Source organism: Dasypus novemcinctus, chromosome 18 (genome assembly GCF_030445035.2).
Source record: "Dasypus novemcinctus isolate mDasNov1 chromosome 18, mDasNov1.1.hap2, whole genome shotgun sequence".
Classification (NCBI taxonomy): domain Eukaryota; kingdom Metazoa; phylum Chordata; class Mammalia; order Cingulata; family Dasypodidae; genus Dasypus; species Dasypus novemcinctus.
In genome coordinates this window covers 65,274,137-65,291,255 of record NC_080690.1, presented here as the reverse complement: position 1 = coordinate 65,291,255, position 17,119 = coordinate 65,274,137, and the positions used below count along the sequence as shown (strand labels likewise).

The window sequence follows — 17,119 nt, the reverse complement described above, 5'->3', positions numbered from 1 at the left end:
GGGCTCAGAGCGGGGAGGGGGGACCCCTGCCGCCAGGTAGAGAGAGGGAAGGTGTGAGCCAGGAGCCCCGGCATGCTGCAGAGGGAGGGCAGCTCTGCTGCACGTGGGCACCGCCGGGCAGCTCCTTGCAGGAAGGAAGCTGGGGTGGCTGCGTGCTTTCTCCAGGGCTCTGCTTGTGGGTAAGAATCCACATTTTCTCTCTTCCCCCTTGAGGCCTCGTTTTCCAGTCAAATGGGCCGATGGTGGAGGCTTTGGGGTCAGAGAAAGGCAAATTCCGAGCTCGGCAGTGCGTTTACCAGCTGTGGCCGTGCAGCTGGGGCAGCCCCGGCTGAGGCTCCATTTGCTGCTCTGAACTTGAGGCTGGGTGGGGTTCTCACACGTGGGCACGGAGTCTCTGCCGAGGATGAGGAAGTTTGGCGATGGTGGTGCAGCATCCAGAGCCGCGCTTACCGTGCGCTGAACCGTGCACCTGAATCGGCTCAATGGGACGTTTTGTGTTGTACACGGTACCACAATTAAAAAGAAAAAGGGCCGGTAGCCACCCTACCTCAAGGGTAATAGAAGGAAGCTGGGGACGCACCACGGGGCAGGATTTAAGCAGACCTGGCGGAGACGGGCCCCCAACGTGACGTCTGGCCAGTGTCACTGCCATTGAAGATGCAGGCACAGGTCCCGGCTCCAGGTCCTCTGCCTCCGTGACCTTCTGGAAAAGGGGGGTGATACAAGTACCCTTCCTCGTGGGGCCATTGGGAGGATTAAAGAGCAGATGTACATGAAGTGCTCGCCGCAGGGCCTGGCACACAGTAAGTGCTCAATACATCACTCATCCGCTTGTTTGGCAAACATTTACAGAGCACCTACTGGGTGGCAGGCGCTGCTGTAGGTGTGGGGGCAACAGCAGTGACAGGCACAAGTTCCTGCCCTCGGGGGTCAACCAGGAAAAAGGTAAGATACAGTCCAGGTAGAGAGAAATGCTGCTGGGAAAATTAAATCCGGGTTTTTAAAGTGGACTGGTGATTCTAGGTTGGGGTGGGGGTGGCAGGGGAGGCGTTTCTGAGCCGAGGCTGTGGGGAGAAGAGCGTCCTGGCGGGGGCGTTCTTAGTAGTGACGATGCTTCAAGGGCCCTACCTGAGCCTCACCTGTCCTGCTTCCCTCCAGCTCCCTGTCCTGGGCTGCCCTCTAAGGCGGGGCCCTGAGGCAGCAGGTGCGGGGAGGGGGGTGGGAGGGGCCAGGTGAAGCCAGGTGAGAGGTGTGGGTGGCCTGGCGCCTCCTGCTCACCGCCCCCCCCCCCCGTGGCCTCACCTCACCCCTGTTCTGAGCCCCAGTGTTGTCCGGGCTGCCCCCCCTGCATGTCCCTGAGCACCTGCCACTTACCTTGTCCCAGCCTGACCTCGGCATCTTCCCCCAGATCCGTTCCTCTTCCTGTCTTGGTGCAGGGAAGGCACCAGAGCCAGCCCCTTGTGGACAGGGAGCCCCCGCCTCGTCCCTGCCACCCCCGCCCCCTGGCCCAGCTTGCCGCACCCCAAGGTGCCATCTCTTCCTCTGCACCCCACCCCTACCCCAGTCCCCGGATTTGGTCACCCTCCAGTCCCCAGCCCCCTCCCTGATCTTGCCCCTTCCCAACCCTCTACCCCGTGGCCAGGCAGTCTCTCTAAAGCACAAGCCTCCCTCCAGCCCTGCTCTGAACACGCCGTGGCTCCCCACTGCCCTCGGGAGAAGGCACAGGCTCCTTGCTGTGTCCCTGCGGCCCCTCACAGCCTGGCCCCTACCCACTGGACACCCCTTTCTCGCGGGAACTCTCTGCTCCAGCTCTCCCGTCTCACTTGCACTCGCCCAGCACATCCTTGCTTCGTTCTGTCGGACTGCTCCACTTCATGCCTGCCTACAATTCTTCCTCTTCCAGGAAGCCCTCCCTGCTGCCCGGGCTGGGTCGGCCCCCCACTCTGGGCTTCCCAGCCCCCTGCGTCCCCCACCCCGGTCCTGTCCACTCTGGGTCGTCACTGTCTGGGGACAGGGCTGTTTCCCCCACTGCACTGTGAGCCCTAGGGGGGGCAGGGGGTGGCTGCCGGGGTCACCTCTGAGCCCCGGCACTGCCCGGCGCGGGGCTGGACACGGAGCAGGAGCTCAGGGAGTGTTTGTGGAACCAGACACCAGGAGTGACTGACCCAGAGCGGGCGTCTCCAGAGAGTCCCAGGTTTCCGGAGACGTCGTCTGGCTGAGGAGCCATGGCTCCGCTGCTCCCACGGCCTCACGCCCACCGTTCCCCGTCTGCTCCCCCTGCCCTGCCCAGTCCCCCCCAGCTCCTCCTCCAGGGCGCGGTCCCATGCAGAGCTGCAGCTCCTGCAGGGTCTCAGGCGCCTTCCGGGCGCCAGGGCTGGACAGGGGCGAGCAGGTGACGCGGGGGCGGGCGGAGGGCTCTGCCCTGGGCGGCCCCACCGCGGGGCTGCGCTTGTGGGGGCCGTTGTTCACGCGCCACTGTTTGCAGAGCACCCAGTTCGCGCCCGCGCTGGGCTCGGGTGCCGGGGCCCCCGCTGTGCGTGGCACGGACAAAACCCCTGCTCCAGGGAGCTGACCTTGCGGTGGGGGGAAGACAAACACAAAAGCATAAATATGTTACATCAGGTGGAGATAACGCTCTGGAGGAAAGTAGAGCAGGACTGAGCGGAGCGAGGGTGGTTAGGGAGCAGATTTACCTAGGGCGGAGAGAAGGTGCCAGAGGGGACTCCGGATGACAGCAGTAAGTGAAAAAGCACGGCAGATACTGAAGGCTTCATGCAGACCAAAAACAAAAAAAGTAAAATAGCTCATTAGTCATTTTTTAATATCAATTTCATGTCAAAATGAGAACAATTTGGATATATTGGGTTCAAGAAAATATATTATTAAAATTAATTCTGCCCCCCTCTACTTTTTAAAGTTTTCTTAGTGTGACTACTAAGAAAAATATATATAAAGACTTATTTTATTTATCCCCACCCCTCTCCCCTAGTTGTCTGCTCTCTGTGTCCATTCACTGTGTGTTCTTCTGTGTCTGCTTGTATTCTCATTAGGCGGCTCTGGGAACCGATCCTGGGAGCTTCCGGAGTGGGAGAGAGGCGATTACTCTCTTGCAGCACTTCAGCTCTCTGTTCTGCTGTGTCTTCTCGTTCTCTCCCCTCTGTGTCTCCTGTTGTATCATCTTGCTGCGCTAGCTCTCTGCGTTGGCCGGCACTCTTGCGCAGGGCCGCATTCCCCCGTGGGCTGGCACTCCATGTGGGCCAGCTTGCCCTCACCAGGAGGCCCTGAGCTTCGAACGCTGGATTTCCTATATCATAGAAGGGAGCTCAATCGGTTGAGCCACATCCGTTTCCCTACTACGAAATATTAAATCGTATATTCTGGGGAAGTGGTTGTGGCTCAACTGGTAGAGCATCCACCTACCATAGGGAGGGTCCAGGGTTCAAACCCAGGGCCTCCTGACCCGTGTGGTGAGCTGGCCCATGCGCAGAGCTGCCACATGCAAGGAGTGCCCTGCCACGCAGGGGTGTCCCCTGTGTAGGGGAGCCCCATGCTCAAGGAGTGCACCCCGTAAGGAGAGCTGCCCCTTGTGAAAAAAGTGCAGCCTGCCCAGGAGTGGCACCGCACACACGGAGAGCAGATGCAGCAAGATGATGCAAAAAGGGAAACGGACTTTGGCCCAGTGGTTAGGGCGTCCGTCTACCACATGGGAGGTCCGCGGTTCAAACCCCGGGCCTCCTTGACCCGTGTGGAGCTGGCCCATGTGCAGTGCTGATGCGCGCAAGGAGTGCCCTGCCACGCAGGGGTGTCCCCGCGCAGGGGAGCCCCACGCACAAGGAGTGTGCCCGTGAGGAAAGCCGCCCAGCGTGAAAAGAAAGAGCAGCCTGCCCAGGAATGGCGCCGCCCACACTTCCCGTGCCGCTGACGACAACAGAAGCGGACAAAGAAACAAGACGCAGCAAATAGACACCGAGAACAGACAACCAGGGGAGGGGGGGAAATTAAATAAATAAATAAATCTTTAAAAAAAAAAAAAGATGATGCAAAAAAAAAGTGACACAGTTTCCTGGTCCTGCATGACAAGAATACAGGTAGACACAGAAAAACTCACAGCAAATGGACACAAAGAGCAGACAACAGGGGGAAGGGGAATATCTTTAAAAAAACATTGTTTATGTGGCTTGCATCCTATTTCCATTGGGCTGTCCTGGCCTGTGTGCTTTATTTTTTCGGAGGTCCTGGGGATTGAACCTGGGACCTGGTAAAGGCGAGGCCTGTGCTCAGCGGGCGAGTTCCACCCGCCCCACCGTGGATCTATGCGGCTAATGATATCATGACCTTTTTTCCCATCCTTGCCTCGCCTGCGTTTATGAGCGCATCCAATCCCCGCTCCCAGAACCCCGTGGTTTTGCAGTCAAGGAAACCGAGGCCCAGGATTGTTACCCCGGGAGGCTGGAGCTGGGGAGTCTTATCTCGCGGCGCCGCCAGCTGGCACGGGTTCTGTGACCTTGACTCAGGAGCGCTCCCCCCACCTCAGCCCCTGCTCTCAGCAGCGGGGGCAGCCGGGGCGGGCCCCCGGGGCGGGGCCTCCGCGTTCTCTCTCCCTGCCGCACCCCACCCACCCCTGCCGTCCTCAGCATTTGTTGGGTGGAAAGGGGGGCTTGGTCAAGCCCCCTGCGCCAGGACCCTCGTCTCCTCTCCCTGGCTCAGGGAGGAGCGCTCAGCGCTGAAGCTGTTTTCTGGGACCGCCTCCCCTTCCTCCCTCCCTCCCTTCCTCGCCAGGGTGGGACAATATTTGTTCAAGGATCTGACCTCAGGGAGTGGCTTCCTGTGCCAGCCTGGCAGGCCTGGGCTTGGGAGGCTGTTCTTGGGGTGAAAGGAACCCCCCTCCCGCCCCTCTGGAAAGAGCACCTCGCTTGTTGTCTGTTCCCTCCCTTGGCCTGGAAACCCACCCCCTCCCCCCACTCTCCTGGGTTTCCCAAGTCATTCGTTTCTTCATTTAACAAGTATTTATTGAGCCCTGATAATGTGCCAGGCTGTGTTTTAGGTATTGGGGAGACACACTGTATTAGTCAGCCAAAGGGGTGCTGATGCAAAATACCAGAAATGGGTTGGTTTTTATAAAGGGTATTTATTGGGGTAGGAGCTTACAGACACCAGGCCATAAAGCATAAGTTATTTCCCTCACCAAAGTCCATTTCCACGTGTTGGAGCAAGATGGCTGCCGACATCTGTGAGGGTTCAGGCTTCCTGGGTTCCTCCCTTCCAGGGCGATGCTTCTCTCTGGGTTCACGGTTCCTTTCTTCCCAGGGCTTGCTGGGGCTGGCATCTCTTTCCTCTGTGAGCTGACTTCCTGGGGCTCCAGCTTAAGTCTTCAGCATCAAACTCCAACATCAAAACTCCGACATCAGAAACCCTCACCTCTGTTTCTTGCCATGCCTTTTATCTGTGAGTTCCCACGGAGACTCAACGCCCTAATCATAACTCGATCATGCCCAGGTACAGATCAGATTATAAGAATAATCCAATATCTGTCTTCGGAATTCATAACCATATCAAACTGCTACGCACACACAGAATCCCTTCTCTCGTGGGACCAAATCCTAACAGGGGGAGATGGCTGATGATCGAAAAACAGCTATAGCCTGTAACGCCGGCAGGGATCAGGGCTACAGATAATGAAGTAGGACGAGGGGCTAGGGAGGGAGAGGCGTTGCTCTTTTTTAGCTAGGGAGGTCGGAGAGAGCCTCTCTGGGGAGGCGACCCTTGAGCTGGCGGAGGAAGCCTTTGGATACTGGGGGAAAGAGGGCACAGCCAGTGCAAAGGCCCCGAGGCAGGTGTGTCTTGATGAGTGTGAACGGCAAGGAGGCGGGTGTGGCTGGAACTGAGGGGATGAGGGGAATTGGGAGGAGGTGGGAGAGGGAGCAGGGCACCCAGAGCGGAGGACTTAGGATGTGGGACGGCTCATTGTAGGTCCTTGACGCTGGCTGGTCCCAGTCAGGTGGCCCTCGGGTGGGGTTAGGAGAGCTGTCTGGGGAGAGGGGGGGAAGGGCCTGGGCCCGGGACAAAGGGCTGCTTCAGACTGCAAAGGGTGGGCTGGACTTCTCTAGAAGGTGGTCAAGAGCAGGAAGCACAGGGCAGAGTGAGGCAGATGCAGGTGAGCGCAGAGGGTGCCTGGTTCCCGGGGGACCCCAAAAGACCGGAAGGCCCTGGCTGCATGCTCTCCTCTCTCTGGGCCTCATTTTTTTTGTTCTCATCAGGAAAATGGGAAGGGACCAGACTTGGGTTTATAGTTATGGCTAAAAACTCAAATAATATTAATAAAAATAAAATCCCAAACCACTTTTTATTATGGCAAATTTCACGCATTTGTTGAAGGTAGAGAGACTCACCATGCCCTGTGCCCCCCACAGCCAAGATCCAGGCCGCCGCCAGCCTTGCTTCCCCTACCCGCCCGTGCCCTCTGTCCAGCCCTCCTATCGTTTCATTTGTAGCTCCTTCGGCCTGGGCCTCTAAAAGCTAATGACCCTAAGAAACCTGCTCACCAGGCCGCGTTTCACCTAAACAGTAAAATGAAATGACCAGTCATTCCTCAACGTTTTCAAATATCCAGTCAGTGTGTGGATTTTCAACAAATGCCACGGTCTCTTGGCATACCGGCTAAGCTTCCTTGGGGCAGAGTTTAGATCCTATAAAATTCACCTGGAAGAGCCACCTACCGGGGTTAGGTCTGTCACCGCCGGGGACAGTTCCCTCGGGCCAGGCTGCCGTCAATCTGAATACTTTTTACAGTTGCATCCAGAAAGGGTTCAAGATGTTAAAGACATTTGCCCTTCCGCAGTCGACTGCTTTCCTCAGATTAAATCGGACATGGGTTCCCCAGGTGAACAATAGCGAAAAAGTCCTCAATCCAAACTCATCCCTGCCTGCCCCGGGAATGGGAGAAAGCTGCCTCCTTCCCACCAGCGGCTGCAGGTGGGGGGCGGGGTGCAGCACGGAGGGGTGGGGGGGGTCTGCACCTCTGCCTGCTCTTGACCCCGGGCGCCGCTCGCTGACCGAGAGCACGGGCCGTTTGCACAATGAGGAGCTGAGCTTAGGGGAGGAGGGTTTCCCCCGTGAGTCATAGCGGCTCGTGGTCGGGCCAGCCTCTTCCTCCCCCAGGCCGCCACTTCCTCAGCTGTAAAACCAGGAGCCCCGGGCCCGAGGACCCAGTGGGGGCCCAGGACCCTCGGAAAGGGGGTGAAGGTGGTGGTGGGGCTGTGGCTCCTGGTGGCCGGCACTTGGGTGGAGGGAGCAGGTGGGTCCTGGGAGGCGGTTCCTCGTTCCAGCCCAGGACAAACGCCACTCCGTGCCTGAGATTCGTCCTCTGGCTTATGCGTCGCCCTCTCCTGGCTGCCCTCTCGTGGAAGGCAGGCCCCCACGTGTGGGCCACGTCTTGCGCCTTCCTCCCACCAGCCTGAAGCGAGCAGAGGATAACGCTTTGCCATTAGAAAGACTTCAGTTCCAGGCCCACCTGGTCCATGCCCTGTGTGATCTAAAATTTCCTAGCCTCAGTTTCCTCACAACAGAAAGCACTTAACACAGCAGGACGGAGAAGAAACGTTCACTACCAGTTGATTGTTAATTATTATCACATCGGGTTCCATGTCATCTCCCCCGCTAGGCTGCAAGCTCTGGGAGCATAGGGCCTGCTCTGGCTTATAGTACGTCTCTGGTGCCCCGGAGAGTTTGCTCGACAGAGCTTGGTGTACAGTAGTTGCTCAATAAACGTTTGTCAATGAAAGAATGGAGACTGCTGGGTATAGACAAGGAAGGCAATGCATAAAGGGCACCCACACACATTCCTTTATTCCACACCCATTCCTTGAGCCCCTGCCCGGTGCCTGCCTGGTGCTGGGTGGTTCTGGGACCTGTCAGCCCTGCCCTCCAGGGGTCCCAACTCCAGTGGGGGAGATAGACCCATCCCCAGAGAGTGACGACTCAGAGTGGGCAGGACTGGGCAGGGGGACCTGACCCAGCTTGGAGGTCAGGGCGGGCTTCCTGGAGGAGGGGACATTTGAGCTGAGCCCTGGAGATTGAATAGGGGTGAGGCAGGTAAACTGGCGTTGTGTGCTGGGGGTGGGATCCAGGCAGAGGGAACTGCACCTGCTCGTGCCCAGAAGTGCGATGGAACACAGTGCATTGATGAAGCATCAAGAAGTTCGGTTTGGTAGACCACAGACCACAGGGTAAGAGTGGGGGGCAGGGGGTGAGGACAGGCGAGGCTGAGAGGCCCCCAGGCGCCAGACCTCACAGCGTGCTGAAGCTACGGCGAGGAGCCGGGGCTCGAGGGGCACTGGGGAGCCAGGGCTGGTTCTGAGCAGGGAGGGGCAGCTCTTTAGAGAGATCCCGGGGGCTGCCCATGCGGAGGGAGGCTGGGAGAGGGCAGGAAGCCGAGGGCGGCGGGAAGTGGGGGAAACACCTGACCCATGGCTGGGCCGCGGGGAGGTCAAGTTCAAGAGCCCAAGTGGAAAGGTGCTGGCGCCTGCCACCGTGTGGGTGGGAAGGGTGGGGGCCAGGTTGCGGGCCTGGGTAGCTGGGTGGACTCCCGGGTCGCGAGGGGAAGGAAAGGGCAGGCAGAGACCAGGGCCGGACGCCGCCGCCTGGCCAGGGCCGCTGTCCCCGGGCCCGTGTGAGCCTCGGCTGCCCCCTGCTGGCCCAGCGCGGCCTCGCGGCCTGCCCGCAGCCTGGCCCTGCGGACTGAAACGAGCCGGCACCCAGCCGGAGAGGCCGGCGGGCGCCCTCACGCCCCCTGTCCCCAGGCCCAGCCTGGAACGGGTCCCCACTGCCCCGTCCTGCCGGCTCACCTAAATGGGCCTCAGGACCGGCCTCCCAAACCCAGGCCCCTTTTTGGTTTTTGTTTCACGGCTTTATTGAGCTGGACTCCACACTCGGCACAATTCCCCCATTTCAACTGTGCGATTCAGCGGCTCTTGGTAGATTCGCGGAGTTGCACGGCCACCACCACAGGCAACTTTAGAACATCTTCGCCACCCCAAGGAAGTCTCGGGCCCGTGACGCCGCCTCTCCCTGTTCTCCCCTTGCCCAGCCCTGGAGACACCGCAGCTACTTTTCGTCTCTGTGGATTTGCCTCTTCTGCACATTTCGCGTAAATGGCACAGTCAAGATGCGGCCTTTTGTGGCTGCTGCTTCCTGGCAGCCCGGAATTTTCAAGGGCAGTCCATGTTGTCACACCTATCAGCCCTTCACCCCTTTTTGGGCTGAGTAACATTCCGGTGTCTGGAGAGATGGCGTTTTCTCTATCCATCATCGGGTGCTGGGCGCGTGCGAGGCTCCTGGCTGCGCTCTGTGGACGCCCCTGCACGGGCTTCTGCGGGTGCAAGGCCCCATTTCCCCGGCACCAGCCAGACACCCGTGAGTGTGCCCAGTCTCCGGAAGCTCCTGCCTTCTCCGCACCCCGCCTCGTGCCCTTTGCGGCATCATCACCCCCTGGCAGTGTAGCGGGTGCTGTTTACTTCCCTGGGGCCTGTCTCTCCCAGGAGGGCAGGGGTGGCTGTCTGTTCCATTCACGGCTGTCTCCCCAGTGCCTAGGATGGGGCCGGCACACAGCAGGCGCTTACTAAGTGTTCGCCGAACGGATGAACAAACAAGTTATTGACACCCCCGATCTGATGCCAAATTCTGTCAGTGCTTTGTCCTAAATATCTCTGGCCTCTGCGGCTTCTTTCCCAGCCACGCCCGCTCTGTCCGTACTTCCAGCACTTCCAGCAGCGCCTGCGTTCGTTTCCTCGTGCTGCTGTAAGGAATCATCACACGCTCGGTGGTTTAACACAACATAGATTTATTCCCGTGCAGCTCTGGGGGTCAGAATTCCCAGGTCAGTGTCAGCGGGCTAAAGTCAAGGTGTCAGCAGGGCTGGTGCCTTTGGGGGGCTCCAGAGAAGACCCCGTTTCCTGGCTTTGCCCCGCCTTCGAGGCCGCCTGCCGTCCTTGGCTCGTGGCCCCTCCTCCCGCTCCAAAGCGCACCGCTCTGATCCCCCGTTTTGTCATCGTCACAGCTCCTCCTGTGGCTCTGTCTCCTCTGCCTCCATCTAATGAGGACCCTTGTGACGACACTGGGCCCCCCAGTAACGCAGGACGACCTGCCCACCAACGACGCGAGCTAATCACATCCTCAAAGCCCCTTTCTCCATCGAAGGGAACATTCACGGGCCCCAGGGAGTAGAAGCGGACAATTTTGGGGAGCTCTTGTCAGCGTACCCCACGATCTTGTTAATTAATGTATGTTTGTCCCTAGAGCAAAAGCCACTGTCTCTGTAGCGCCTGACAGGGTCCTGCAGGATCCACCCCTTCCCCAGCTCCCCGGCCTCTCCCTTGCCCCTCCCCACTCCGCTGAGGCCACACTGGCCTCCTTGCTGCTCCTTGACCACGCAGGGCCCCACCCCCGGGCCTCCGCACGTGCAGGTCTCTCTGCTGGGATGCTCTCCCCCGATCCCCACAGGCTCCTCTCCTCCTCTGCCTTCCTATTTTCCAGCCTTAATCTCCCACACCCCCAGTCCCCCTTCCTCTCTTTATACACCCCCTGCACTTTTCATGATCCAACGTACCAAGGAATTTAGTTGTTTACTTTGCTTTTTTCTTTTTAAAGATTTAAAAAAATTTCTCTCCCCTTCCTTCCCACCCACACCGCCACGTTGTCTGCTCTCTGTCCATTCGCTGTGTGTTCTTCTGTGTCTGCTTGTCTTCTTGTCAGCAGCACTGGGAATCTGTCTCTTTGTTGCGTCATCTTGCTGTGTCAGCTCTCCCTGTGTGCGGCGCCATTCCTGGGCAGGCTGCACTTTCTTTCGCGCTGGGCGGCTCTCCTTACGGGGCGCACTCCTTGCGCGTGGGGCTCCCCTATGCAGGGGACACCTCTGCATGGCAGGGCACTCCTTGCGTGCATCAGCACTGCGCATGGGCCAGCTCCACACGGGTCCAGGAGGCCCAGGTTTGAACCCTGGACCTCCTAGGTGGTAGGCAGATGCTCTATCAGTTGAGTCAAATCTGAGTCCCTACTTTGCTTCCTGACTCCCCTGCCAGTTCCCTCCCAGAGGGCAGTACTTTGTCCCTGCCACAGCTGCAGGGTTCAGAACTGTGCCTGGCACCCAGCGGGGGCTCGGCGGGCATTTGCTGAATGAACGAATAAATTAAGGGATGCCCGGGGCGGGGGGGGGGGGTCCTATTTTGGACGGGGGTGGAGAAGGGAGCTGCTGCCGCGGGCCCTGGTGGGAGGCATGGTGGGAGCAATGACAGGAGCCGGAGGAGCTTCTGGAGAGGCTGAGTGTTGAGAAGGGTCCAGCCTCCTGGCGGGGCGGGGGCCGGCAGCCCAGGTAACGTGTCAGGACCGTCACGTGGGCCTCGTGCCCCGGGGCCTGCGTGGTGGGGACCGCCTTGTCCTGGAAGGAAAGGGTCTTTGGGGCCCAGGAGGTGACTAGCACCCTCCTTACCCCAAATACCCAGATGGGGGACCTTGGGAGGGGGTAGGAGCCTGCTTTTCCCGGTGTCCTGGGACCGGCCACGTGAAGGAACACAGCCGGGGCGGGAGGCGCTGCGGGCAGGAGCGGGAGCCGCGCCCCTCTCACGGGCACCTGCTGTCTTGGGCAGAGTCCATCTCGCGGCCGCGTCCTGCCGCGCCTCTGGCGTGGCTCTGCTGGGGGCGAGGGCCCCCCCGGGGAGGGCGGAGGCGTCGTCTTCTCCCCGCTGGCCCGGCCGGGGGCGCCTTCAGGGGGTGGGCACCAGCTGGCAGTACGGGGCAGGGTCAGGGTTTAGCAGGTCCTGGGGAGGAGAGGGGCAAGGGGACAGGAGCTGTGAGAATGGGGGACAGAGAGGGGCGGAGCGCGAGAGGCCCAGGAGAGAAAAAGAGGGGGGCGGGCATGACGCCACAGCGGGACGAGAGGAGAAACGCGGATATGTAAAGAGATGCAGAGAAAGGGTTAGAGGAGAATTAAAAAGGCACAGCGCAAGAGCGCGATGAAGACCCCAGGAGAGGGGCAGAGAGACGCTGAGATAGATGTAGACAGGGACGGAGACCCAGAGGGGGTGGAGAGGGCCTGAGACTCTGGCCCTGACCTGCTGTGTGACCCCGGGCAAGCCCCATCCCTCTCTGGGCCTCATTTCCTCTTGGGCAAATTTAAGGCCCTGGATCCCTTTTACAAAGGAGGGAAGGGACTGTCCCAAGCTTCCCGGGGAGGCTGGCGCGGACTTCGGGTTGCGCGAGCATGGACAGTGCCCCCTGCCCAGGACTTCCTCCACTTGGCCCCTCCCCGCCCAGGCTCCAGGCTCCTGGGGTTCCCGGACGCCCCCCACACCTGGCAGCTCCACACCTGGTACTCGTGATTCTCGGACTCAGGCTTTGGGGGCGGGGGCAGAGGCAGGGGTGGGGGCTGCAAGGAAACAACACAGGTGAGCCAGGCCTCCCCCCCTCCGCTTCCCCCTGCCCTCTGACCTTTGAACTTTGGCCTCGAGACAGACCTCGATGCCAATCCCCATTGCCCCCTCCCTGACTGCTTGGCCCCTGGGGAAAGGAATGACCCTCGCGACACCTCACTCCTCAGAAACAGGTGGGAAGGTGCCATCTTCCTGGGGAGGCACGTCCAGAGGCCCATCCATTCCCCCCCCCCGTTAACCGCCCCCCCCACCTCCATGCCTCTGACCTTTGACCCCACTGACACCTTTGGTTCTAAACTTTTAGCGTTAGCTTTTAAAAATTTCTGTTTTAATTTAACACTTTTTTTAAAAAACTCAACCCTTCCCCCTTGGTTATAAACGGAATATGCACTCAGTATAGAAAATACAGAGGAATAGAATAGAAAAGAAAAGAAACCCACCCGCTGTCCTCCACACCCTAGAGGCAAATGCTGTTGGTGTTTCACTGTTTCCTTATGATTTTTTTTTTAAGGTACTGGGGGGCTGGGAACGAACCTGGGACCTTGTATGTGGGAAGCCGGTGCTCAACCCCGGAGCCACATCGGCTTCCCTGAGTTGTTTTATTTTTGTTTGTTTTGCTTGCTGTTTTTGTTTTTTCAGGGGGCACCGGGAACCGAACCTGAGACCTCCCGTGTGGGAGGCAGGAGCTCAACTGCTTGAGCCACATCCGCTTCTCCTCGTGGTTTTTAAAACAGGGAGCATCCTGCAGAGAGCGCGGTGGTCCCCGAGTTGTGTTGGGGCGCCCCAGGGTGCCGCAGCACTGTCAGAGGGGAGGAGCCCTGTCGGAAGGCGGCTTTGGGGCAGAGGGTGGACTCACCGCAGCGGGGCCCTTGGACCCTGTGTCACTGAAGGGGGACACCAGGAGGACCGGGGATGGCATCACCTCGTAGACGTTGTCGTCACCTGAAGCAGGGGACAAGGGGGCGTCCTGGGTGACCAGTGGCCCTCAGGCCCAATCTGGCTGCCCGGGGGCATTCATTCATTCGCTCATTCATTCAACCCATGTTCTCGCAAACCCCCCTTCTGGACCCGGCCCTGTGCTGGGCGCACAGCGGTGACCAGGACAGCCCTGCCCTGCCTCTCTGGGGCTCTCCGTCCAGTGGGAGATGGACCCACCTCCAGGCAGTGCTGAGCCAGTGTTTGGGGGGGATGGGGAAACTCGGGGACTGGGGGAGCCCAGTGGGGAACCTGACCATCCCGAGGGTCAGGGAAGGCTTCCTGGAGGAGGGGACGTATGAGCCTGGAAAGAGAAGCAAGAGCTCTGCAGAGGCAGGAGTGAGGCTAGTGCATCTGAAGGCCTGGCCGAGAGAGTCTGGCGTGGAAGGAACTACATTTATTTGGACCTTCGGGATCATAATTTCTGATTTTTTTTGGGGGGGGATTGGGGGGTTGTTACACGTGAGAGAGTAAGCCGAGGAAGACAGTGGGGGCCAGCTCACGAGGGGCCTGGAAGCCGGGGACGGGGCTGGGCAAGCGAGAACAAGGGGTCGGTGGGGGGCGGGTCAAAGTGGCGCAAGCCGCGAGGAGGGGGGCTGGGGCGGGGGCGCCGGCTTACCGGCAGAGGGGCTCAGGCTCAGCTCTGGCTTCTCTGCAGGTGTCAGCCTGGGGGGAAGGGGCGGGAATGGAAATTAAAGAGAAAGACTCCAAGCCCCCCCCCCCCCAGAGCAAGACGACCCTGCCCAGCGAGGGACGCCGCCCCAGCGTGAGCCAAAGACCAGACTCCAGGCCTGTCCCATCCCACCAGGGCCTCTTCTCCCACGATCCCCGGCCACACAGCCCTTCCTCAGTTTCCCCAGCTGCCCGCTCCTGCCAACGAGCGGTATTTCTCAAACGTCACCTTTTACACATACCATCTAAATGATTCTACTCTGCCCACCTGTTTTATGATTTCCCTAATAGTCTTCTTAAAATCGACATTTAAATACCCTCATTTTAAACGTACACCTGACATCACTCCAGCAAATTTAACGACCAGTTAGACAAGTCCGTGCGGAGCACTCACCATGCACCGGCTGGCGTCGCAGGCAGTGGGGACGCAGCTGGGTACAAGACGGACAAAGAGCCCTGCCCTCCCGGAGCGGACACTCTGGCGGAGAGAGAGGGGATTCAGATAAATGATCGGCAGTATGACGCCCGGGAGTGGAAGACGTGATGAAGGAAAATGAAGAGGGAATGGGGCAGAGTGGGGGTGGGGGGCACAAGTGCAGTTGCAAACAGGATCATCTGAGGAGGTGGCCTTTGAGCACAGGCCTGAAGCGGGTGAGGGCGTGAGTGTCACGGAAATCCTGGGAAGAGAGTCCCAGGCCGAGAGGACGCCAGTGCAAAGGTCCTGAGGCAGGAGCAGGCCTGGTAAGATCAAGGAACAGCTGGGAGGCGGTGACACTGGGCGGAGAGCGCGAGGCGGGGGATGAGGTCAGGGAGGTGATGGGGGCGGCAGATAGTTCTGGGCCCCGTCAGCCGGGGGGGGGGGGGGTTTTTGGCCTTAACTCTGAGACGGGAGCTGGGAGAGCCCTGAGCAGAGGAGACATGGACACCGACTGATGTTAGCAGGAGCTCTCGGGCTGCCGAAGCGGGGTAGGCTGGGAGGACGGAGACCAATAGGAGGCTACCACATTGTAAATGGGAAAAAAACCCCAAATCTAAACCCCCTCTCGATATAGAGGGGGAGTGGACATCACCATCCCAGGGTCCACAGGATGGAGGAATAGAGTATGGATTAGAGTGGACTTACTGATATTCTACTATGGAACTATTGTGATTAGTCATGGAAGAAATTGTAGCATTGACTTGGAGAAAGTGGCCACGGCAGCTGCTGAGGGTAGGGAGAGGGAAGAAGAGATATGATGTGGGGGCATTTTCAGGACTTGGAGTTGTCCTGGGTGGTGCTGCAGGGACAGATGCTGAACATTGTATGCCCTGCCATGGCCCACGGGGTGGACTGGGGGAGAGTGTAAACTACAATGTAAACCATGATCCAGGTGGTGCAGCAGTGCTCCAAAATGTATTCACCAAATGCAATGAATGTCCTACAATAAAAAAAGAAAGAAAGAAAAAAGAAAAGAAATAAAAGGAAAGCAAGACAATGGTTTAAACTTATAGTTTGATAATGTTGCCTATTTTCTCTCTGTAAAACAGGGTGGGGGGATGGGGGCGTGGGGGGTGAACTTAGCAAGTTCTAGAGAGGTGCTCGGGACCCACAAACCTGACTGGGATGTTTGTTTTGCCAAAATCAGGAAAACGGATACAGAATAGAAAAAGTAACTGTATTTTCAAACCATGTGATTCAATGCCTTTAAAAAAAATCATGAACCATGAAAAAAAACACCTTTTGATTTGGAAATAATTTCCAGGTTTAGAAAAGTTGCAAAAAGAGTACAAAGAACATCTATAAATTTTTTGCCCAGATTCACCTAGTTTTTAAAAATCCCATTTCCTTTAGCTTTTGTCCTTTTTCTCTCTCCACCCCCAAGAGTAATTTTTCCCCCTGAACCAATTTGAGGCTAAGTTGCACACACCATGGTCCTTTCACCCTAAATTCTTCCACATAATTTTGTGGTTTTTAATTAATTAATTAATTAATTTTCCCTTCCTTTATTTGTATGAGAAAGAGACACAGAGGTTCGAAAGTAAAAATGTCCTTTTCCTACCTCCCGAACATTCACCCCAGCCCCCCACCGTACCCACCCCTCTTCCTCCCCAGCTGGGGGCACAGCTCTCTGGGAATCATTGTGGGCGAAAGAAAGCTGATCCGAGGGTCAGGACACGTGTGTCTAGTTCTGGAGCTTACAAGTCACTCTGGCCTGGTTTCCAATCCCCAGGTCACTCCACCATTTAGCAAACAGCTTCACCTCTCTAAGCCTCAGTTTCCTCCTCTGTCATGTGTGTGAGATAACCTCTGCTCTCTTGGGTTGGCAAACTATGGCCCCTGGGACCAAACCTGCCCCACCGTCTGTTTTGGTCTAGCCTGCAAGCTAAGAATTTACATTTCTAAGATGGCTGAAAAAAAAACAGAAAGAAGAGTAATATTCTGTGAAATATGAAAACACAGATTTCAGTGTCCATAAATAAAGTTTTATTGGCACACGGCCATGCCCATTCGATTCCCACGACTGCAGAACTGAGTCGACGTGACAGAGACTAGAAGCGACCTCAATGCTGAAATATTTACTCTCTGGCTTTTTACAGAAAAAGCTTGCCAACTCTGCTCTATCCCCAGTAGCAGGTTTTTGTGAAGATCAAACGAGGCAATGAAAAACTATTGTTCAAGTCATGATATATTTATCACTGCCATGGTCATCGTGGTATTTCTGCACAGGTCTCTGGCTCTTTGTCCCAACCTCAGGTGTGTGACCAGGAAGCCTCCTTTGCATTGGTGATGGCGAGCTGGTCGCCAGGGCCTTGGGCATGTCGCTAGGGCATGCCCATCAAGCTCGTGTGACACAAACGGGGTGGAGGAGTGGAGTGAACATTTATTGGCTGTGCTTCCTACATTCCTTTCCCGTCCCTCTCTTCCCTACAGTTTCTGGATTTTCTTCTGGAATGATCTTCCTGCTGATCCCTGTGGCGTGGGTGGGATTTAACCACTTCCTGCTGCCAGGGTGGGCCTTGATTGGTCTGAGCATATTTGCATAACCCCACCCCCTTGCCATAGTGGTGGG

At 57.8% G+C, this 17,119-nt stretch overlaps 1 protein-coding gene across 2 annotated transcripts in view; it reads right to left on the bottom strand.

Moving 5' to 3' along the window:
* Nucleotides 1-9,818: 9,818 nt before the first annotated feature.
* Nucleotides 9,819-17,119, bottom strand: part of CEACAM19 (CEA cell adhesion molecule 19) — a 31,864-nt gene continuing 24,563 nt past the window's right edge. The window contains exons 4-8 of one of the 2 annotated variants that reach the window (XM_058280396.2): nucleotides 14,464-14,547; nucleotides 14,017-14,063; nucleotides 13,279-13,364; nucleotides 12,359-12,418; nucleotides 9,819-11,810 (exon numbers count right to left, since the gene is read on the bottom strand). In XM_058280396.2, the coding sequence (XP_058136379.1) occupies nucleotides 11,757-11,810; nucleotides 12,359-12,418; nucleotides 13,279-13,364; nucleotides 14,017-14,063; nucleotides 14,464-14,547 (331 nt within the window). In that variant the 3' untranslated portion in view covers nucleotides 9,819-11,756. The remainder of the gene's footprint in view (nucleotides 11,811-12,358; nucleotides 12,419-13,278; nucleotides 13,365-14,016; nucleotides 14,064-14,463; nucleotides 14,548-17,119) is intronic. The other variant, XM_058280397.2, reaches the window with a different exon arrangement.